The sequence below is a fragment of the Pongo pygmaeus genome, chromosome 13, assembly GCF_028885625.2.
Source record: "Pongo pygmaeus isolate AG05252 chromosome 13, NHGRI_mPonPyg2-v2.0_pri, whole genome shotgun sequence".
Classification (NCBI taxonomy): Eukaryota; Metazoa; Chordata; class Mammalia; order Primates; family Hominidae; genus Pongo; species Pongo pygmaeus.
Window position 1 is genome coordinate 118,110,993 of NC_072386.2, and position 23,646 is coordinate 118,134,638.

The following is a 23,646-nucleotide window of genomic DNA, read 5'->3' on the forward strand; positions in this document are numbered from 1 at the left end:
AGTGCTGATCAAACACTGCCCCTGAAATGACAAGCAGTTCCCGCCGGCCGATAGGTTTTTGTATTTTGAGAGTCCCAGGCCACCCACTCACGGCTGTCCTGTTCAGACTGAGGGACCTCTGATTTCCTTTAGTCTTCCCAAACTTTTAGTACGGCTCAAGAGTACCCTGAGAGTGGCTGGGGATTGCCCCGAGTGGAAGGCCAAGGAAGGACAGGCGTGCCGTGCGCAGGCAGCAGCGAAGAAACCAAGCGCCTAGCGCCTGCGAATATCGGCACCCCAGTAAGCGCAGCGTTCCCAGGATCCTTCGCGGCTAAATCACTTCCTGTCGCCGAGGCTCCGTATCGTTGGATTCTGGTGGACTTTAAAGACGTGTACAACAAAAAAGCACGATGGATAATAGATTCCGAGAGCAAGCACAGGCGGAAGCCTCTCTGGGAAGTACAATCCCTGAGCGTGTGTGTATCATAAACCTGGCGGCAGGAATGAAAAATACTTTGGCCAGAAACAGAGCCCCACGGCGACTTCTGGGAAATGGAGTCCGGTGCGGCCGCCGCGGGGCATGTGCGCATGACCGGAAGTGGCGCCAATCAGGCGCGTCCCTCTGGCGCCGGAGCCAGGACCTGGCGTTGGGCAGTACTTGCACAGCGGTTCTTGAGCTTTCGCGGTTGCCGGTAGATTGTTGCCAGTTGCCAGTTGCCAGTAGTTTTCTGGAAAGCTGGCAGCGGCTTTTTCACCGGGTTCTGCTTGAGGCCGAGCCAAAGAGTGGCTGTGACTCGGGAGACGGAGTGGAACACCCGGCTGGGCAGGCCCGGACAGCTTCCGCGACCCAGCACCGCAGGATCAGACCGTACCTCTACGGGGAGAGGCTGGAGAGGAAGAGTCCAGCCTGGGAGCCGTCAGAGCAGCCCTACAGAACGGGGTGGGGGCTGCTGTAGATAGACCCTTACGCCCAGAGAACTGCTGGGAGGCTGTGGCGCGAGGCGGGACTCAAATGCTGGAGGAAGGAGGTGAGGAGTGGTAGAGGGAGCGATTGTCAAGAGATCAGCTGCTGCTTCTTTTGCCCACGACTGCCGCTGTGTGAGCCGAATCAGAACTCTCTTTATCTCTCGTACAGGTAGTTGGAGACAATCATTTTTTCTTTCTTTGCCCATGACACAGCCCCAGGAGATCCTGAGAACATGTGCCCCTACAATCCTTTTTTGAGTAAAGAATTCAGGGGGCAAAAAAGTTTGAGGACCTCAGACCTGCGTGATTTCTGAGTATTGTACCACGTACCCCAGTCTGCCCAGATGGACCAATGACAGTGGAGAGTAGGGAGAAGTGGGTTCCTGAGGACTCTTCTGTCACTTTTCTCCTTCTAGCCCTTCTCGAAGCAGCCAGGAATGCCTGGAAGCCCGGGAAAGTTTGAGGGCAGGCCAGCCCAGTAGGCTTGTGAAGTTGTGGAGGACAGGGGAATTTGCAGTTAGAAGGCACAGGTTCTTGTGAAAGCTGTGAGGTACCAGCCAGGTCTCTTAACCTGTGTTTCTCCATGGAAGAAAGGACAAAATAACGTTAACTACTTTGTTTACCTCTGAGAATTGTAATTCTCAAGTGAAATAACACTTTTGAAAGCACCCTGAATGTGGTACAGAACAAATGTGTAAGCAGGCAACCTCTTTTGAGTCTTAACCACCAACACCTCTGCTGTTCACCCCTAGATCAACTGTATTTGGTCTGTTACTCTACAAGTGCAATTTTACATCCAGAATTTGGTGCTGTCCCCAAGATCAAGAGATCCTTGTATTTGTTTTTTGTTTATTTGTTTGTTTTGTTTTGTTTTTGAGACAGAGTCTCGCTCTGTCGCCGAGGCTGGAGTGCAGTGGCGCAATCTCGGCTCACTGCAACCTCCGCCTCCCAGGTTCAAGCGATTCTTCTGCCTCAGCCTCCTGAATAGCTGGGACTACAGGTGCCCGACACCACGTCCGGCTAATTTTTGTATTTTTAGTAGAGACGGGGTTTCACCATGTTGGCCAAGCTGGCCTCAAACTCCTGACCTCAAGTGATCCACTGGCTTCGGCCTCCCAAAGTGCTGGGATTACAGGCGTGAGCCACTGCTCCTGGCCAAGAGATCCTTATATTTGGTCTTGCACTTGAAGAGTAGAGAGTGCAATTTCACATCCAGTATTTTGTGTTATCTTCCCCAGAGACCTGGGAAAACAGAGCAGATGGGTCGTCATCTTCCCCATACTGCAAAAGAGGAAAGGAAGTGCTGTCAGGTTAGATAACGCTCAGTAACAGAAGGTCTGTCCTAAGATCAGGATCCAGATATATTTATTTATTTTATTCAGATATCATTCACATACCATAATATTCACCCTTTTAAAGTGAACGATTCAGTGGTTTTTAGTATTTTCACAAAGTCTTGCAACCATCACTATTTAATTCCAGAACATTTTTGTTATCTGAAGAAGAAACCCCATAGCCTGTAGCAGTCACTCCCCAGTCCCTCATTTCTCCACAAGTCCCTGGCAACCACTAATCTACTTTCTGTCACTATGGATTTGCCTAGGACATTTCAAATAAGTGGACTTATAATATGTGACTTTTTTTTTTTTTTTTTTTTTTTTTTGAGACGGAGTTTTGCTCTTGTTGCCCAGGCTGGAGTGCGATGGTGCGATCTCAGCTCACTGCAACCTCCGCCTCCCGGGTTCAAGTGATTCTCCTGCGTCAGTCTCCGGAGTAGTTGGGATTACAGGCACCTGCCACCACGCCCAGCTAATTTTTTGTATTTTTAGTAGAGACAGGGTTTCACTATGTTGGCCAGGCTGGTCTTGAACTCCTGACCTCAGGCAATCCACCCGCCAATATGTGACCTTTTGTGTCTCGCTTAGCACATCATTTTCAGGGTTCATCCAGGTTATAGCATGCGTCAGTACTTCATCCCTTTTTATAGTAGAATAATATTTCATTGTATGGAGAGATCACATTTTGCGTATCCATTCTTCAGTGAATTTTTGTGTGTGTGTACGTTTGATTTCTCTTGGGCATATACTTAGAAGTGGAATTACTGCGTCATACAACCCTGTTTAATCTTCACAGGAACTGCTGAACTTTTTCCACTGTGGCGGCATCATTGTCTATTCTCAGCAGTGTATGAGGTTTCCAGTTTCCTTACATCTCATCAACACTTGTTATTCTCCCATCTTGTTTATTATAGTCATGTTAGTAGGTGTGATGTGTTCTCTCATTGTGGTTTTCATTTGCTTTTCCCCAATGACTAATGATGTTCAGTTTCATGTAGGGAGTGGCTATTTGTATCTCTTGCTTGGAGAAATATCTGTTCAAATCTTTTGCCCATTTAAGAATTTAGTAGGGCCAGGCGCAGTGGCTCACACCTGTAATCCCAGCACTTTGGGAGGCCTAGGCAAGCAGATTACTTGAGGTCAGGAGTTCGAGACCAGCCTGGCCAACGTGGTGAAACCCCGTCTACTAAAAAAAAAAAAGTTAGCCAGGCGTGGTGGTGCGCGCCTGTAATCCCAGCTACTTGGGAGGCTGAGGTAGGAGAATCGCTTGAACCCGGGAGGTGGAGGTTGCAGTGAGCCGAGATTGTGCCATTGCACTCTAGTCTGGGCAACAAAAGCGAAACTCCGTCTCAAAAAAAAAAAAAAAAAAAAATACACACAGAAAATTATGTGCTAAGCCAGCATTTCGGCCTCCCAAAGTGCTGGAATTAGAGGTGTGAGCCACTGTACCCAGTCAATAACTAAATTCTTTTTTTTTTTTTTTTTTGAGGCGGAGTCTTGCTTTGTTGCCCACGCTGGAGCGTAGTGGCGTGATCTCAGGTCACTGCAACCTCCTGGCTCCAGCCATCTTTCCACCTCAGCCTCCCAGGTAGCTGGGCCTGCAGGCATGCGCCACCACGGCTAATTTTTGTATTTTTAGTAGAGATGGGATTTCATTATGTTGCCCAGGCTGATCTCGAACTCTTGGGCTCCCTAAGTGCTATGATTACAGATGTGAGCCATTTCACTCAGCCTCTTCACTTTCTTGACAGAGCCTGTTGGAGCACAAAGTTTTTAATTTTGAAGAAATCCAACTTACCTATTTTCTCTTTTGCTGCTTGTGCTTTTGGTGTCATATCTAAGAAATCATTGCCTAATCCATCCTCTCAAAGATGTATGGTTTTCTTCTAAGAGTTCTACCCCTTTTTCTTTTTTTTGAGATAGTGTCTCACTCTGTCAACCAGGCTGGAGTGCAGTGGTGTGATCACAACTTGCTGCAGCCTCGACCTCCCTGGTTCAAGCGATCCTCCCACCTCAGTCCCCCAAGTAGCTAGGGCTATGGGTATGCACTACCAAGCCTGGATAATTTTTGTATTTTTAATAGAGACGGGGTCTCGCCATGTTGCCCAGGCTGGTCTCAAACTCCTGGGCTCAAGCAGTCTGCCCACATCAGCCTCCCAAATTGCTGGGATTACAGGCATGAGCCACCGCACCTAGCCAAGAGTTACTTCTTAACTTCAGGTCTCTGATCTATTTTGGGTTAATTTTTATATATGGTGTGAAGTGAGACTCTCTGCCCAGCCCTCTTCTTTTCATTTAAGCAAATGCCTTAAATTTGCAGAGTCACTTTCTCCAAAGAACTAAGTAATAGATAATCTCTTTAAACTGTATACTTATGTGCTGGGCATTTGCCGACTGCCTTATCTGTATGTTCCTTTTAATCTTCACAGCAGATTATCCCTTACAGGGGATTATCATCCCCATTTTGCAGATGAGAAAAATGAGACTTAGAGAGATTACGTGATTTGCACACTGCTGCTGAGTGGTGGATCATGGATACTTGAGAGTCTGTGAACACTCTAATGCCTCCCTACATCTGAGTGAGTTGATGGAATTTCTGAGGTAGGAGGGAATGGAGAAATTTACATCACACTACAGGTCTGCAGATTCAGCCCACGTGCCCTGATACCTGCTATGTCCCCTCTTCACAGTGAGAATTGGTGACTTCATAAACTGCTTTTAACATTATTAGTTTTTTTCTCTTTCTCTAGTACTGCCTTCCCCAGACCCTGCCTTTCCGCAAGAGGAAAACACAGGAGAGGAAGGAATGGCTGCTGGTCTCCTCACAGCTGGGCCCCGGGTAAGTTGGAAATTAACTTTGGAAGGCATCCTTTTCTTCCCCCCTAATATTAATGGTAGGGTTGGCTTGTTTTTTGTTGTCATTGTTTTCTTTCTTTCTTTATTTTTTGAGACTGAATCTCACTCTGTCGCGCAGGCTGGAGTGCAGTGGCATGATCTCGGCTCACTGCAACCTCCACATCCTGGGTTCAAGCGATTCTCTTGCTTCAGCTCCCAGGTAGCTGGGATTACAGGCACGCACCACCACACCCAGCGAATTTTTTTGTATTTTTAGTAGAGGTGGGGTTTCACCGTGTTGGCCAGGCTGGTCTCGAGGTCCTGACCTCAAGTGATCTGCCCGACTTGTCCTCCCAAAGTGCTGGTATTACAGGTGTGAGCCACTGTGGTTGGCCTGTTTTATTTTTTTTTGAGACAGGGCCTCAGTCTGTCACCTAGAATGCAGCGCAGTGGTGAAATCACGACTCACTGTAGCCTCGACCTCCTGAGCTCAAGCAATCCTCCCACCTCAGCCTCCTAAGTAGCTGGGACCACAGGCTTGTGCCACCATGCCTAGCTAATTTTTTTTTTTTTTTTTTAAGTTTTGTAGAGTCAGGGTTTTGCCACGTTGCCCATTCTGGTCTTGAACTCGTGGGCTCAAGCCATCCTCCAGCCTTTGCCTCCCAAAGTGCTGGGATTACAGGTGTGGGCCACCCCACCCCGTCATTGTTGGTTTTGTTTTGTTTTGTTTTTTACAAGTTTTCTGCAATGAACAAAGTAATTCATGTTCCCCACAGAAAACCTGGAAAATAGAGAAAACACAAAAAGTTAAAAATCACTCTTAATCCCACAAAAAGATGGCACCTAACATTTTGATTTGTGTCCTCAGTCATATTCTCTCTTTTCTTTCTTTTTCTTTTTTTTTTTTGATGGAGTCTTGCTCTGTCACCCAGGCCGGAGTGCAATGGCACAATCTCGGCTCACTGCAACCTCCACCTCCCAGGTTCAAGCGATTCTCCTGCCTCAGCCTCCCAAGTAGCTGGAATTACAGGTGCACCCTACCACGCCTGGCTAATTTTTGTATTTTTAGTAGAGATGGGGTTCACCATGTTGGCCAGGCTGGCCCGGAACCCCTGATCTCAAGTGATCTACCCGCCTCAGCCTCCCAAAGTGCTGGAACTATAGGCGTGAGCCACTGTGCCCAGGTCATATTCTCTCTTTTCTATATTTTTCCCAAAGTGGGTTCATTTTGCTCTGTAATGTTTTTATTTCCACTTATCAGAATTCGATGAACATTCTCCCATTTCACTGGGTATTCTACCAAATCATTTCTAACACATTCTTTTTTTTTTCTTAAATAATTTCACCTTACTGTTTTAGATTCAGGGGTACATGTGCAGGCTTGTTAAATGGTTGTATTATGTGATGCCAGGGTTTGGGGTACAGATGATATACCATCACTCAGGTAGGCAGCATAGTACCCCATAGGCAGTTTTTCAGCTGATGCCCCCTTTCCTCTCTCCTCCCTCTAGTAGTCCCCAGCGGTTTTTGTTCCCATCTTTGTGTCCATATATACTTGGTGTTTAGCTTCCCCACTTATCAATAAGAACATGCGGTATTTGGTTTTCTGTTCCTGCATTAATTCACTTAAGATAATGGACTCTAGATGCATCCATGTCACCGCAAAGGACATGAGTTCATTTTTTATGGCTACATCGTATTCCACATGCATTTCCTGTTCCACTTGTATGTGTTCTTTATCTAGACCACCATTGGCAGGCACCTGGGTTGACTCCATGTCTTGGCTGTTGTGAACAGCACGACGAGGAACATGCACATGCAAGCGTCTTTTGGTAGAATGATTTCTTTTCCTTTGAGTATTTACACAGTAATGGGATTGCCGGGTCGAAAGGTAGCTCTGTTTTAAGTTTTTTGAGAAATCTCCAAACTGTTTTTCTGGAGTGACTGAACTAATTTAGTTAACTTTGCCATCAGCAGTGATAACCTTTCCCTTTTCTCTGCAGCCTCGCCAGCATCTGTTATTTTTTACTTTTTCATATTAGCCATTATTTCTGGTGTGAGAGAATATCTCATCATGGTTTTGATTTGCATTTCTCTGGTGATTAGTGATGATGAGCATTTTTTTCATTTCTTTTTTGGCCACTTGTATGTCTCTTAAGTGTGTCTGCTCATGTCTTTTGCCTGCTTTTTAACGTGGTTATTTGTTTTTTGTTTGTTGCTTTAAGTTCCTTATAGATTCTGGATATTAGACCTTTGTCAGATGCAAACTTTTGATTATCTTTTCCTATTCTGTCAGTTGTGTATTGAGTATGTTGATAGTTTCTTTTTCTTTTCTTTTTTTTTTTTTTGAGACAGAGTCTCACTGTGTCACCCAGTCTGGAGTGCAGTGGCACAGTCTCAGCTCACTGCAACCTCCACCCCACCAGGCTCAAGTGATTCTCGTGCCTCAGCCTCCTGAGTAGCTGGGATTACCACCAGACCCGGCTAATTTTTGTATTTTTAGTAGAGACGGGGTTTTACCTTTTTGGCTAGGCTGTTCTCGAACTCCTAACCTCAGATGATTCTCCTGCCTTGGCCTTCCAAAGTGCTAAGATTACAAGTGTGAGCCACCACGCCTGGCCCTAATAGTTTCTTTTGCCATATAGAAGCTTTTTAGTCAGGTTCCACTTGTCAGTTTTTGTTTTTATTGCAGTTGCTTTTGAGGACTTAAGCCAAGAATTCTTTGCCAGAGCCAAGGTCAAGAAGGGTATTTCCTTGGTTTTCTCCTATGGTTTTTATAGTTTAAGGATTTACATTTAAATCTTTAATCTATCTTGAGTTAATTTTTGTAGATGGTGAAAGGTAGGGGCCCAGTTTCACTCTTCTGCATATGGCTAGCCAGCTATCCCAGCACCATTGATTGAGTAGGGAGTCTTTTTCCCATTGCTTGTTTCTGGGGGCTTTGTTGAAGATCAGGTGGTTAGAGGTGTGCGGCTTTATTTCCTGGTTCTCCTTTCTGGGTCTATGTGTCTGTTTTTGTCCCAGTGCTGTGCTCTCTAACACATTGTTTCTTTCAATAGTCCTGTGAGAGTAGGAACTGTCCTTTTTTCTTGACTAGGTAATTAGCTATTTATTTTCATTTTTAAAGTTTGCTCTTGGATTTCCTTGTCAGTTCTGCTCTTTATTAATATATTTTTTCTTTATTAATCTTTTGCTTCTGCTTTCCTCAGGTTTATTTTAAAAAAATTTTTTTTTTTTTTTTTTGATGGAGTCTGACTCTGTCACCCAGGCTGGAATGCAGTGGCGCGATCTCGGCTCACTGCAAGCTCCGCCTCCCGGGTTCACGCCATTCTCCTGCCTCAGCCTCCCGAGTAGCTGGGAATACAGGTGCCCGCCACCAAACCTGGCTAATTTTTTTGTGTTTTTAGTAGAGATGGGGTTTCACCATGTTAGCCAGGATGGTCTCAATCTCCTGACCTCAGGTGATCCGCCCGCCTCAGCCTCCCAAAGTGCTGGGATTACAGGCGTGAGCCACCACGCCCGGCCTAAAATTCAGTTTTTAACTTCTTGAGTTGAATCCTTAACTCACCTTCTTCCTTGTTTACATCGAAAGTTTTTGGCTGTGTATTTTTTTTTTTTTTTTAGATATTCCAAAATTATTATTTTGCTTTCTTTATCTGCCCATTTGGCTGGTCTGTGCTTTGTGAGGATGGAGTTTGTGTCTCTTGTCAACAAAAAATGCCAGCACAGTCTGATTGCAGGGTATAGGGTTTGATAGCTCTGTCAGCTCAGCCTTATTAAATTGCTCCATCTTCCATATCTTTATTCTTTTTGTTATTTATTCACTTTGGGCTGACTGTCATGACTGGGTTATTTTAACATCTCTCAAAACCCTAATATTCTAAATTTCTCTTTGCATTTCCTGCAGCTTTTTCTTTATGTATTATATATTTTTGTTATTTGGTTCATGACATATCTTTATAATGGATATTACTTTCCTGATTATTTTGAAGTTACACAAAGATTTTAAATATTTTTTAGTTTTTTGTATTTTTAGTAGAGACGGGGTTTCACCATGTTGGCCAGGGTGGTCTTGAACTCCTGACCGCAGGTGATCCACCTGCTTTGGCCTCCCAAAGTGCTGAGATTACAGGCGTGAGCCATCGTGCCTGGAATAAATATTTCTTTGTTTTGAAAGGTGACCCTCTTTGTTCCACTGAATGTACCTCTCGGTGTGATGAATGGATTGGAAGAGCAGGTAAAATCAGAGGCCCGGAGACTGGTTCCAATATGGGAATTGTTGCTGGTTTGCAAGGCAGTGGTAGGGGAGTGGAAATAAACGGGTGAATTCTCATGATATTAGGAGGAAGAATCAATAGGGATTGATGCTGCGGGAAAGGAGAGGATAACACCCAGGTTGCTGGCTTGGCCATCTAGGTGAACAGAGGCCCCATTCGCTGAGCTGGGAACAGACAAGGAACAGCAGGTGAAGATGGGTTTCTCTGTTGCATTTTCTTGAGTTTGAGGTTCCTGTGGGGCCTGACCAGGAGATGATTTCTGCCTTAGGTTAATACCGTGTGTTATTTCCTGATTCATTTCTTCCCTTTTCATCTGGCTACCCTTGTCCTCCCGCCCTGTACCTAGCAGAGGATGCGTTACACAGAGTAGGTGCCGCTTTATTACGTGAACAGCTTCAGCTGACCTGTGTGCCTTACAGCTCCTGCCCAGAGTCTCCTAACTCCAGATCTGTGTTTTCACCTGTGATAGAACATCTGCACCTGGATTTCCTATGGCCACCTTAAACTCTGTGGGCCCCAAAACAAACTAGTTACCTTGCTAACAGACCCCTTCTTCTCATGTTTCTTCTCTTTGTGATGATACTGTCACCTGTCTGGTCTTCCAAGCAGGAAACATCTTTGATTCATTCTCAGCTCTTCTCTCACAAAGTTCATTTCTGGCCTTGCATCTAGTCCCTCTCCTCAAGCAGGATCCTCTCTCAACTTGACACTGACACTGTTGGAGTTCTTAAAACCACCTCTCCATGCCTCCATCTAACGACACAGTTGCCTTCCAGCAGCTCCCTGTTGCCTGAGGGATAAAAGCATCATGTTTATCAAGTGATTCAAGGCTTTTTACATTCTGACCTCAACAACCTTTCTGCCACCCTTCATCCCCCCACCCAAACTGCCTGCCATTTCCTAAACACACGAGGACTGTGTCGCCTCCATGCTTCTGCTCATGGTGCCTCTCCTGCCTTGGATAGCCTTCTCTTGCTCCATCCGGGAACCTTCTCCTTCAAGGCCAGCTCAGTAATTGCCTTCTCTCTGTGGTCCTCCCTCCCTGGCTTTTTGTTCTCCTGGCAATTAGTCTGTCTGTTTCTTTGACTTGTGCTACATTTGATTGTGCTCATACCTGGCTCTCCTGCTGTACTGGGTGATATCTGCATTCACAGAAATATTTGTTAAATGTTCTGAAAATTAATCTCTCACATTTCTTTGATAATTTGTACCTGATTCTTCACTGTATCAACTCACATTCTAATTTCGCTCTTTCTGTATTACCTCTTCAAGTCCCAAGCACCCATTAATTTTTGCCCAGTTACTTCACATGCACACACACTCTATTTATACATAAAGTGTATTTATACATAAATGTGTGAAGACAAGAGACAGTGGTGTGTGTGTGTGTGTGTGTCGAATTATCATAGTGTTAGGCACTGCAATGCTGGTGATCAATAAATGCTTTCTCTGTTTTTTGAGACAGAGTCTCGCCACGTCACACAGGCTGGAGTGCAGTGGCGCGATCTCGGCTCACTGCAGCCTCTGCCTCCCGGGTTCAAGCAATTCTGCCTCAGCCTCCTGAGAAGCTGGGATTACAGGCACGCACCACCACGCCCAACTAATTTTTGTATTTTTAGTAGAGACAGGGTTTTGCCATGTTGGCCAGGCTGGTCTTGAACTCCTGTCCTCAAGTGATCCGCCTGCCTCACCTCCTGGCCTCCCAAGGCGCTGGGATTACAGGCGTGAGCCACCGCACCTGGCCATTTTCTTCAACTACCCAGAGACCTGAATCTTTTCAAAGACTCTTTTCCAGCTCCCCCAAAACTGCCAACGTTAACCACCCCTATCACCCTAGATCCTAAGGCCACTGGCAAGATGAAATGTGCTTGTTTTTTCAGGGATCCACATTCTTCAGCAGTGTGACGGTAGCTTTTGCACAGGAAGGGTGGAGGTGCCTCGTGTCTACTCCACAGGACAGGTTCAAGGAGGGGATACCAGGAAAGTCCAGGAACCTTGTCTTACTAGGTAAGGAAACTGTTTCTTTAAGATTTAGAATCACTCAATTCTGAAAATCTGTGGCACTGGCTTTCCAGTATGTAGGGGTTTCTGACTGCTGTGATGTACCAGAGGGATGGTGTTTATTCCTCTTGTTCTCTTGGGGAAGGTCTCTGCATGCCCACTTGGCAAACAGGCAGTTTACCTTTGCTTTCCCCAAGGCTGCACCTCCCCATTCTCTCATTTCGCAGGAGGGGTGGGGTAACACTCAGATCATTTCCTCTATATTCAGTACGTTTCCATCTTCCTAAATTGGGGACTTGGGAGTTTAGCTTAGCTCCCTGGCTTGACCCCTCCTTGAGGCTGTTTCCTAGCTCCTTCCAGAAATGTTTTATGTAGCCTTGGCATGGCTGGGTGAGGTGTCTCACACCTGTAATCCCAGCATTTTGGGAGGCCAAGGCGGAACAGTCACCTGAGACCAGCCTGAGGAACACAGTGAGACCCTGCCTCTAAAATTAAAAGGATGTTTAAAAAGACCTTGGCACCATGTCTCTTATGTACTGCTATAGCCCCTGGTGCAGGCACCAAGTAAGTGCTCAATAAGTATTTGTTGGCTGAATGAAATGAACAGTCCGACTGGCCTGCTTGCTCTCCCCTGAGTTCTGGGTGGCTGCTCATACTTACTTACAATTTCTAAAGCATGTTTTTTCCCCTTGAATAGGACTTCCAGTTTCCCAGCCTGGCATGAACTCCCAGTTGGAACAAAGGGAAGGCGCATGGATGCTGGAGGGCGAAGACCTGCGAAGTCCCTCTCCAGGTACGTGAGCAAGCACTTAGCCAGTGGGAGTCTTGGGAGCAAAAGCACCTCTAAATCACACATGAGTGCATTTGATTATCATAACAACTGTGAGGTAGGTGCTATTACCCCCATTCTACAGATGAGGAAATGGAGCTGAGCGAGGCTGGCTCACTGGTTCAAAGCTTCACAGCTAGATAGTGGCAAGGCTGGGATTTGAAGCAAGCTCTGTCTGCCTCTAAAACACACTCTTCCTCACCTCATCCTTATAGAGGCTCCCAGGGCCGGGAGGTGTCTGGGGGCACGTGTGATGTTCCTGGCCTCTAAAGAGCATCCTTCCTTATTGTTGGGAAGCAAGAGTCATCTTTGCTGGCACATTCCCTGCTTGGGGTCTCCCTCACTGAGGATCCTAGGTGCCACCTTCACTCATGCCACTGTGTGTCACAGCTCCTGCTGCCACCGCATCTGGCCCCTTCATTCATTCTGCTCCTCCTTTCTCACTGCGTGGCCATGCCAGAATTTTCCAAAGGGCTGATACTAAGAAACTCAGGGAAAACAGAAGGAAAGGAGACCATAGTTTCCACTGCATCTCTCTTACCACCCATGAACAGCTGCTCTCTCCCCTAATCTCTCTCAGCCTCTGCCCTGGTGCCACCTCTGGCAGGGCCTCAGCAGCTTTTCCCTGGGGACCCAGTCACTTTTGATGTTTGAGACTTAAGACATCAAAGGTACAAATGAATTAAACCACTTTGAGGTGACAACATTTGACATGTTTCTAAAGATGCAGCCTGGGCCGGGTGCAGTGGCTCACGCCTGTAATCCCAGCACTTGGGGAGGCCGAGGCAGGTGGGTCACCTGAGGTTAGGAGTTCAAGACCAGCCTGGCCAACATGGTAAAACCCCGTCTCAACTAAAAATACAAAAGAATTAGCTGGGCGTGGTGGCGGGCACATGTAATGACAGCTACTTCAGGAGGCTGAGGCAGGAGAATCAGTTGAACCTGGGAGGCAGAGGTTGCAGTGAGCCGAGATTGTGCCATTGCACTCCAGCCTGGGCGACAAGAGTGAAACTCTGTCTTAAAAAAAAAAAAAAAGAAGATGCAGCCTGTCTATTTGTTGCTTTATTTCTTGAGTTATAAGTTATTGCTGCTGATAGGGCAATGGGCACAAGCCCCTGGAGCATTCTTTGCATGGTTCCCTGGAGCTGCCTCTTCTTCCCATCTTACCATCCTCTAAGCAGCCTGTTGCATGTTACCTCACCCTTGTGGCATGCCCGGCACCACTCCTGCTTGTTGACACTGCCTGTGGCAGGGAGCCTCCCTGGCCCTGCTGCTTCCTTCTCCCAAGGCCCCCGCTGCCTGGGCATCTCTGTGTTCTACACAGTCTATACAGAGGACTGAAGTCCTCTGTGGAGCTTCAGAAATTGAGAGCAGTGTTTAGTGGCGAGGGGAACAACTGCATTTTTCTGGGAAGAGTGTTCATCATAGTCTCAGAGGGGTTCAAGACCCTGAAAAGGTCACTGTGTTAGTTTTTTGGGGCTCTCATAAGAAATAACCACAAACTGGGTGGACTAAAACAATAGCAGTTGATTCGCTCACAGTTCTGGAGGCTAGAGGTCTGAAACTGAGGTGTCAGCAGGGCTGGGCTCCCTCTGCAGGCTCTGGGAAGGATCTTCCCTTGCCTCTTTCTAGTTTCTGGTGGTTGCCAGCAATCTTCAGCATTCGTTGGCTTTTAGCTGCATCACACCAATCTCTGTCCCTGTCATCATGTGGCATTCTCGATCTGTGTCTGGATTTCCTTCTTTTTAGGGCATTAAAATACCCTAATCCAGTATGGCCTCATTTTAGCTTGATTACATCTACAAAGACCTTGTTTCCAAGCACAGACACATTCTGTACTTTGAGGTTGACATGATGTGGGGGCACTGTTCACCCCAGTACAGTGGCCCCAAAGGTTAAAATCACCACATCATTAGAAACAGGAGTTGGAAAGGGGCATTTCCACCAAGAAGGTGCTCTGAGGCAGCAGTGTAGGGCAGTAGAAGCAGCTGTTGGTGTGGGTGCCCCTGAGCAGAAAACCACAACCTCTGCCCTTACGCACAGCAGGAGTCAACATAGGAGACTTCTGCCAGCAGAGAGGGCTGAGGTTTTCCCCCACACACCAAGCAAGCAGACACCATCTATCTGGAGATAGCATCGGATCCCACTGGTTGAGGGCTCAGTCCCACAAGGCACCCCCTGCCTCTTCCCACCAGTCGCAAGTCCAGGCCTCCAGAACTACACTGGCTTCAGATTGGGGTTCCCATGACCCCCCTTTAGATTACATTAATTTATTAGAGAAAGGACACAGAACTTGGGGAAGCACTTATTTTAGAAAAGATGAAGATGAAGAGATGCATGGGACAAGGAGTGGGGAGGGTGCAGGGAGCTTTCATGCCTTCCCTGGACCGCCACCGTGCAGGAGCCTCCATGTGTTCAGCTCTCTGGAAGCTCTCTAAACCCTGCCCTCCTGGGCCTTTGATTCATTGGATAGGCGTGATTGAAACACAGCATGTTGAGATGAGATTGGACAGAAAGGGCCTGATTGAACACCGTAGACTGAGTGGGGACACCTGGCAGGGCCTGTCTGTGCAGATTCTTCCTGGCCTCTGCAGCATTCCTTCCTCCAGGCTATGGGGCAGGATCTTCTCTGGAATGGGGGTCGTGTGGCCCACAGTCAGATTCGAGTCCTGCTTGGGCAGGTGAAAGAAGGGCAGTGGGAGGTCAGAGAGAGAGAGATTCTGTTTCTGAGGCCTAAAGTGCTCTTGTGTTTTAACAAAAGACTGTAGCAATGGCTGGGCACAGTGGCTCACGCTTGTAATCCCAGCACTTTGGGAGGCCGAGTTGGGCAGATCACCCGAGGTCAGGAGTTTGAGACCAGCCTGGCCAACATAGGGAAATCCCATCTCTACTAAAAATACAAAAATTAGCTGGGCATGGTAGCACACACCTATAGTCCCAGCTACTTGGGAGGCTGAGGCATGAGAATCGCTTGAACCCGGGAGGCAGAGACTGCCATGAGCCAAGATCGTACCACTGCACTCCAGCCTGGGCGACTAAGCGAGACTCTGTCTCAAAAAAAAAAAAAAAAAAAAGACTGTAGCAGTGGCTATGGGAGTTATGAGCCAGGAACTGTGTGGGTGAAATACACACACACGCACGCACACACACATATACACGTATATCTCATATCTCAGTGAATATGAAAGACACATACTCACAATCCCTGCTTGCCATGCATTAACTACATGGATTCCAGGCACACCACTGAATTATGTAGTCATGTTTCCATATATGAAAAATGTAGATGATAAAATCTTTCTTATTTCACCAATTAACATATATATTAAAAAAGTTGTTAACTGTAGAGTTATGTAAGCTATATGATAGTGAACAGAAGTTGTCAGGGGCAAGTTTCCACTCTAGCTATTAGAGGAGCTCAACATGGCCTCTGCTGTAACTCACAGCATGTCCTGGGCATCACTATGCCTCTGAGGGCTGGGTTTGGGCCCTGGGTTATTCTACCCTACCCCTCCCAAGTGACAGACCCAGGAGTTGAAAGTGCCATTCTCCCCGCTGCTCACTTTAGGGACTTTTGTGGTGGGTGTTAACACTTTTGCAGACCCTGCTGGCCAGTTCTACTCATTCTGATTCATTGAATCATTCATCAATCAGCAAATGTGCCTTAAGCATTTGGTACATACCTGGCATCATTTTAGCTGCCATGGGTAATATGTATCCCCCTTGTTGAGCGGGGATGAGGACATAGTCTCTGCTTACATCTTCGTGAAGAACATAAACTGAGCAAACAATAACTAATCTACTTTTTTTTTTTTTTTTTGGAGACGGAGTCTCATTCTGTCTCCCAGACTGGAGTGCAGTGGCGCGATCTCGGCTCACTGCAAGCTCCACCTCCTGGGTTCACGCCATTCTCCTGCCTCAGTCTCCCGAGTAGCTGGGACTACAGGTGCCCGCCACCGCACCCAGCTAATTTGTTTGTATTTGGTAGAGATGGGGTTTCACCGTGTTAGCCAGGATGGTCTCGATCTCTTGACCTCGTGATCCGCCTGCCTCGGCCTCCCAAAGTGCTGGGATTACAGGCGTGAGCCACCGCGCCCGGCCCACTAATCTACTTTTTATGGTGATGAGTTGTGTGAAGAAAATAAAGCAGCGCAAGGGATTAGTGACTGGGGCACAAGGCTGAGTCGGGAATAGAGGGGAGGGAGCTGTTTGGGAGCTGACGAAGAGGGAAGACTCTTTGGAGGTGACATGGGAGCCGAGATCTGAAGGAAGGGGATGAGCCAGCTGTGTGGAGGAGACCTAGGAGAGGAACATTCTGGGCCACAGCATATGTTGAGACCTTGATGTGGGAATGAGCTTGCTTAAGGACTAGAAGACCTGAGTGGCCGGAGCTTAGTAAACGCAAGGAAGAGTAGTGTGCAGGGGACAGATTGTGTGGGGGCACTGGAGCCATGGTAAGGCGTTTGGGTTTTAGTCACCTAAGAAAATAAGCCATTAAAGAGTTTTGATGCAGGGAAGGGATGAGATTTATGTTTTAAAAGAATTCAGCATTTGGCAAGTGACACTGGTGAAAAAGAATTCAGCATTATGTGTGAAGAATGGACATTCGGGGGTCAGGCATGGGAGCGGGGAGGTCAGTTAGGAGGCGGCTCTTGCAGACATGGGAATGTGAGGTGATGGTGGCCTGTAAGAGAGGGGTCAGGACATATTTTGGTGTTAAAGCCAACAGGACTTGCTGGTGGCTTGGATGTGAGATGTAGGGGAGGAGGCATTAAGGATAACCCTAGGTTTTGGCCTGAACAGTTGGGTAAGTAGGAAGATTAACAAAGGCGCTGGGTTAAAAGGGAGATCAGTAGCTCTGTTTGGGGTGTGTCAGGCCTGAGATGTCATCAGACAGTCTTCTACTGGAGCCAGCACTCGAGAGAGGTGAGCTGAGGGACAGGCCATTTGTGAGCATCACGTGGTCCTCTGAATTGCCCCTTCTTCCCATGGCTTCTTGTCACTCTTCCTCTCATTTTAGTTTTTTTTTTTACTCAAATAGATGGTCTGCTTTTAAAAACTGTCAAACCCATAGATGATCGGACTCCAAGTTACACAGAGACGCTCTCAGCCTGCAATGGGGGCCTCTGTGCTCTTGGTTGACTGGGGGCATTGGTGTGCACTTGCAGTTCTGAGGGAAGCCTACTTAATGCTTTAGGATGGTTTATAAGGAGAAGGTCCAGAATAACAAGAACCACGCAGTAGCACTTAGTGTGTCTCAACTACCATTCTGGGTCCTTTATGTGTCTTAACTCATTTAATCCTCATGGTGATTCTATGAGGGAGCTGCTTTCACAGGTGATAAATCCAAGGTTTCAAAAGATTACATAATTTGCCCAAAGTCACAGAGCACGTAAGAGGTGGAGCCCAGATTTGAACCCAACCGGTCTGGTTGAAGACTGTGTATAGAAATTCAAGGAAACGGTCGGGCGTGGTGGCTCACACCTGTAATCCCAGCACTTTGGGAGGCCGAGGTGGGCGGATCACAAGGTCAGAAGATCGAGACCATCCTGGCTAACAACAGTGAAACCCTGTCTCTACTAAAAATACAAAAAATTAGCCGGGTGTGGTGGCGGGCACCTGTAATCCTAGCTACTTGGGAGGCTGAGGCAGGAGAATGGCGTGAACCCGGGAGGCGGAGCTTGCAGTGAGCCGAGATCGTGCCACTACACTCCAGCCTGGGTGACAGAATGAGACTCCATCTCAAAAAAAACACACACAAAAAAACAAAAAAACAAAATTAGCCGGGTGTGGTGGCGCATGCCTGTAATCCTAGCTACTTGGGAGGCTGAGGCAGGAAAATTGCTTGAACCCGGGAGGTGGAGGTTACAGTGAGCTGAGATCGCACTATTGCACTCCAGCCTGGGCAACAAGAGCGAAGCTCCATATCAGGCCAGTCGTGGTAGCTCACGCCTGTAATCCCAGCACTTTGGGAGGCCGACCTGAGGTCAGGAGTTCACGATCAGCCTGGCCAACATGGTGAAACCCTGTCTGTACCAAAAATACAAAAATTAGCCAGGCGTGGTGGCGGGCGCCTGTAATCCCAGCCACTTGGGAGGCTGAGGCAGGAGAATTGCTTGAACTCAGGAGGTGAAGGTTGCAGCGAGCCAAGATCACACCATTGCACGCCAACCTGGGCAACAAGAGCGAAACTCCATCTCAAAAAAAAAAAAAAAAGAAAAGGTATGGTAAAAATACAGTATAAGAGATAAAAAATGGTACACCTGTATAGAGCACTTACCATGAGTGGAGCTTGCAGGACTCTGGGTGAGTAGGTGAGTGAGTGGTGGGTGGATGTGAAGGCCGAGGGCACTGCTGTACGTAGACTTTAGAAACACTGTACACTTAGGCTACACTAAGTTTACTTTACACATTTTTCTTTGGGAGGCTGAGGTGGGTGGATCCCTTGAGCCCAGGAGTTTGAGAACAGCCCAGGCAACTTGGCAAAACCCTGTCTCAGCAAAAAATACAAAAATTAGCTGGATGTGGTAGCATGGGCCTATAGTTGCAGCTGCTCAGAGGCTGAGGTGGGAGGATCACTTGAGCCCAGGAGGTCGAGGCTGCAGTGAGCCATGATCATACCACCGTGCTCCAGCCTGGGCGACAGTGAGATCCTGTCTCAAAATCTGTGTCTCTGTGTGTGTGTGTGTCTGTGTGTGTGTGTGTAGTACTATTTTTTACTTTTTAAATTCTTGTTAAAAACTAAGAAACTCACACATTAGCCTAGACCTGACGGGATCATGTGTATCACTGTCTCCACCTCCACATCTTGTCCAATTGGAAGATCTTCAGGGGCAATAACAAGCACGGAGCTGTCATCTCTAAGATAACAATGCCTTCTGGAAAACGTCCTGAAGGACCCGCCTGAGGCTGTTTTACAGATAATTTCTTTTTTAGTGGAAGGAGTACAGTGTAAAATAACTATTAAAAGCATAGTATAGGCTGGGTGTGGTGGCTTACACCTGTAATCCCCAGCACTTTGGGAGGCCGAGGTGGGAGGGTCGCTTGAGTCCAGGAGTTCGAGACCAGCCTGGCCAATGTGGGGAGACCCTGTCTCTCCAAAATATCAAAATTACCCAGGCATGGTGGTGTGCTCCTATAGTTCCAGCTATTCAGGAGGCTGAGGTGGCAGGATTGCTTGAGCCCAGGAGGTTGAGGCTGCAGTGAGCTGTGACTGTGCCACCGCCCTCCAGCCTGAGTGAGACTGTCTCAATTAAAAATATATATTAAGTATAGTAAATATATAATCTGGTAACATAGTTGTTTATTAAGTATTATGTGCTGTACTTTCATATGACTGGCAGCACAGTAAGTTTATTTACACCAGCATCACCACAAACATGAGTAATGCGTTGCACTACGACATTACGATGGCTTTGAATTCAGTAGGTAGTAGGCTCCATTACACTCTTATGAAAGGAGGTGGCCGGGCATGGTGGCTCACGCCTGTAATCCCAGCACTTTGGGAGACCGAGGCGGGCAGACCACGAGGTCAGGAAATCGAGACCATCCTGGCTAACACAATGAAACCCCGTCTCTACTAAAAATACAAAAAATTGCTGGGCGTGGTGGCGGGCACCTGTAGTCCCAGCTACTCGGGAGGCTGAGGCAGGAGAATGTCGTGAACCCGGGAGGCGGAGGTTGCAGTGAGCCGAGATCGCACCACTGCACTCCAGCCTGGGTGACAGAGCGAGACTCCGTCTCAAAAAAAAAAAGGAGATGAGTCATCAAACCTGTATGTGTAAGAGCGTGGCCAGACTCCTTGAGCCTTTGGTATTCCTTCCACCAAGGGAACACAACAGCTTTTCATTTTTTTTTTCAGGCTGGAAGATTATATCTGGATCACCACCAGAGCAAGCCCTTTCTGAAGCTTCATTCCAAGACCCACGTGTAGAGATGCCCCCTGGGGATTCAGACCACAGGACCAGTGACCTTGAGAAGAGCTTCAATCTGAGACCAGTCCTGTCTCCGCAACAGAGAGTGCCCGTGGAAGCGAGACCTCGCAAATGTGAGACGCACACCAAGAGCTTCAAGAACTCGGAAATCCTGAAACTTCACAGAGCAAAACCATATGCATGTAATGAATGTGGCAAAGCTTTCAGTTACTGTTCTTCCCTTTCTCAGCATCAGAAGAGCCACACTGGAGAGAAGCCCTATGAGTGCAGTGAGTGTGGGAAGGCCTTCAGCCAGAGCTCATCTCTCATTCAGCACCAGAGGATTCACACTGGAGAGAAACCTTACAAGTGCAGTGAATGTGGAAGAGCCTTCAGCCAGAACGCCAACCTCACCAAACACCAGCGAACCCACACCGGAGAGAAGCCCTACAGATGCAGCGAGTGTGAGAAAGCCTTCAGTGACTGCTCAGCTCTTGTTCAGCATCAGAGAATTCATACCGGAGAGAAGCCCTATGAATGCAGCGACTGTGGGAAGGCCTTTCGTCACAGTGCAAACCTTACGAACCACCAGAGGACTCACACCGGGGAGAAGCCCTACAAGTGCAGCGAGTGTGGGAAGGCCTTCAGTTACTGCGCAGCGTTCATTCAGCACCAGAGGATTCACACCGGGGAGAAGCCCTACAGATGTGCTGCGTGTGGGAAGGCCTTCAGCCAGAGTGCAAACCTCACAAACCATCAGAGGACTCACACTGGGGAGAAACCCTACAAGTGCAGCGAGTGTGGGAAGGCCTTCAGCCAGAGTACCAATCTCATAATCCACCAAAAGACCCACACCGGGGAGAAGCCATATAAATGTAATGAATGTGGGAAATTCTTCAGTGAGAGCTCAGCCCTCATTCGACATCACATAATCCACACCGGGGAAAAACCTTATGAGTGTAATGAGTGTGGTAAAGCATTTAACCAGAGCTCATCCCTTAGTCAGCATCAGAGAATCCACACAGGCGTGAAACCCTACGAATGCAGCGAGTGTGGGAAGGCCTTCCGGTGCAGCTCTGCCTTCGTTAGACATCAGAGACTCCACGCTGGAGAGTAACTAGGAACATGGTAGAAGTGGAGTCCTGGACATGCCGACTCAGGATAGATGGGTGAGGATCTGAGAAATGCTAAAGGCTTGAAAGCATCTGAAGACATCTAACTTAGAGTCTGCAACCCAGAGCCACATGGAAAAACACCTTCAATAAACTGCCACTATTTCACATGCTGTGTGTGGATGCTCAGCTCTCTAACACCTTCTTTCTGTAAGCATCAAAAGATGAGGGCTCCATTCAATTGCAGTTTGCCTTTATTCAGACAGTGGGCCAAAGCACTTTATGTGGTAAGCATTCCAGAAACCTGAGTTTATTTGGATTAAGTGACCAAATCAATGAGTAAAGAACTTGGCTCCTACGTCAAAGCCAAGTCTTTGGGCAATGCTGGCAGTTTCTCCTGCAAGTAATGAGAAATGTTGTGAAAGAACTCAGAGCGTTGGCCAGAAATGATTGAAAGACCATCAAATTTGGGGCAGGGGGAGGAGTAAATACAAGTGAGAAAAGGGATTCTAGAGCCACCTATGAAATGCGACAATCTCCTTGAGGTGGGGAACATTCCTTGATGTTCCAAAACAGAGAAGCACAGCCAGGCCCAGCCTTTGTAGAGCTTGTTGCTGTTAGAGCCCACCCAGGCAGATCACAAGGTCAGGAGTTTGAGACCAGCCTGACCAACGTGGTGAAACCCCATCTCTACTAAAAATACAAAAACTTGCCGGGTATGGTGGCATGTGCCTATAATCCCAGTTACTCAGGAGGCTGAAGCAGGAGAATCTCTTGAACCCAGGAGGCAGAGGTTGCAGTGGGCGAAGATTGCAACACTGCACTCCAGCCTGGGCGAGAGTGTGACTCCGTCTCAACAAAAAAAGAGCCCACCCAGAGGTTACTGGTGTTGAGTAGAGCGTGCTGCTAATGAACCGAGAGGCACATCCCTTTCCATGGAGAATAGGAAGCACCGAGAATGGGGAGGTGTGTGACAGCCATGCTGGACTCAGAGGCAGGTGTCATAAACTGCCCCAGGCTCCTCATTCTCCCTTCTCCCTCACGGGAAGAAGTTGTGTTCCCCTTGTATTAGAGATCCAGATTTTTGCCTTTGGCCTGCTTACTGTCTTATTTACTGTTTCCTTGGTGACTTGGTAGTCCCTTCTAGGACACTGGAACGCTTTTGTGCCAGCCCCTCACTCTCATCACCTAGGCTGGAGTGCAGTGGTACAATCATAGCTTGCTGAAGTCTCTACTGCACCCTCCTACCTCAGCATCCCAAGTAGCCAGGCACACACACCACCACACCCAGCTAGTTTTTTGGAGAAAGTGTCTGGCTGTGTTGCCCAGGCTGGTCTTAATTCCTGACCTCAAGGAATGCTCCTGCCGCAGCCTCCCAAAGTGCTGGGATTACAGGCACAAGCCACTGTATCCGAAATAGAATCCTCTCCCTAACTCGGGGTCCAGGTAGTTAGTCCTTTCCACTTAAGGCAGTTCTCCAACCTGAGGTGACATAAAAGCACTGACCTAGAGACACTGGCAAAAACTAATGTGCAAAGAAATGAGTCATATAGGGGAAATCAATTTCTCTGGGCTACAACTTCCAACTCACTTTACTCTAGTACACAGAATCCTCTCCCAGGCGGTGCTTCAAGCTGCTCAGGAGTGCTTCAGGGTTCATCCCAAAACAAAAGGGAGTGATGAACACAGGCTCTAGAAAGTTCATCAGAAGAAACAGAACTGTGGGAAGATGAGACTTGAGAAAGGTGAGACAGCAGAAAAGCCACGTGAGTTCAGAGAAAAGGTTGGAGTAAGTTTACAGTTACTTCAACAGATGACGCGAACCTCACTTTCACAGGACCAAAGGATTAGTCCAGGACTTGGAGAGTGGTCAGGTCAGTGGTTCTGAGCTCTGGCTGTGCACTGGAATGGCTAGCAAAATGGGTCCTGGGCCCCCAACCCACTCATAACTTCAGTTGGTCGGGGATGGAGGCCTACACTCCCCATGTGTTCCAGTTTTCTGTTAGAGCATTTCTTGGGAAAGGCTTCATGATAGTCTACAAAAAGTGCTTCCTGGCTAGGCATGGTGGCTCATGCCTATAATCCCAACACTTTGGGAGGCCAAAGGCAGGCATATCAAGAGGTCAGGAGTTCAAGACCGGCCTGACCAACATGGAGAAATGCTGTCTTTACTAAAAATAAAAATTAGCCGGGCGTGGTAGCACGTGCCTATAATCCCAGCTACTCAGGAGGCTGAGGCTGGAGAATTGCTTGAACCTGGAAAGCAGAGGTTGTGGTGAGCCAAGATTGCACCATTGCACTCCAGCTTGGGCAACAAGAGCGAAACACTGTCTGAAAAAAAAAAAAAAAAAAAAAAAGGCTTCCTTTCTGAGCTCAGCCCAGCCCATACAGGGCAGT

General features: G+C 47.5%; 1 protein-coding gene across 3 annotated transcripts; it reads left to right on the forward strand.

The window, feature by feature from the left end:
- The first annotated feature begins 579 nt into the window (after positions 1–579).
- ZNF79 (zinc finger protein 79) lies at positions 580–22,342 on the forward strand. Of its 3 annotated transcripts, none has more exons than XM_054500031.2 (5): positions 580–1,007; positions 5,033–5,121; positions 11,275–11,401; positions 12,093–12,188; positions 20,086–22,342. In XM_054500031.2, the coding sequence occupies exons 1-5, from the start codon at positions 992–994 to the stop codon at positions 21,252–21,254; spliced, it is 1,497 nt and encodes a 498-aa protein (XP_054356006.1). In that variant the 5' UTR covers positions 580–991; the 3' UTR covers positions 21,255–22,342. The 3 variants fall into 3 exon arrangements, with proteins under 3 accessions (XP_054356006.1, XP_054356007.1, XP_054356008.1); XM_054500032.2 differs by having other exon boundaries at positions 602–1,114; XM_054500033.2 differs by lacking the exon at positions 580–1,007 and adding an exon at positions 9,460–9,582 and having other exon boundaries at positions 5,031–5,121.
- Positions 22,343–23,646: the final 1,304 nt, after the last annotated feature.

Bases quoted from the DNA above. Each gene is read 5' to 3' on its own strand.
- ZNF79 (XM_054500031.2), top strand. The intron at 5,122-11,274 runs GTAAGTTGGAAA...TTGTTTTTTCAG, and splicing joins TCCTCACAGCTGGGCCCCGG to GGATCCACATTCTTCAGCAG. The intron at 11,402-12,092 runs GTAAGGAAACTG...CCCCTTGAATAG, and splicing joins CAGGAACCTTGTCTTACTAG to GACTTCCAGTTTCCCAGCCT.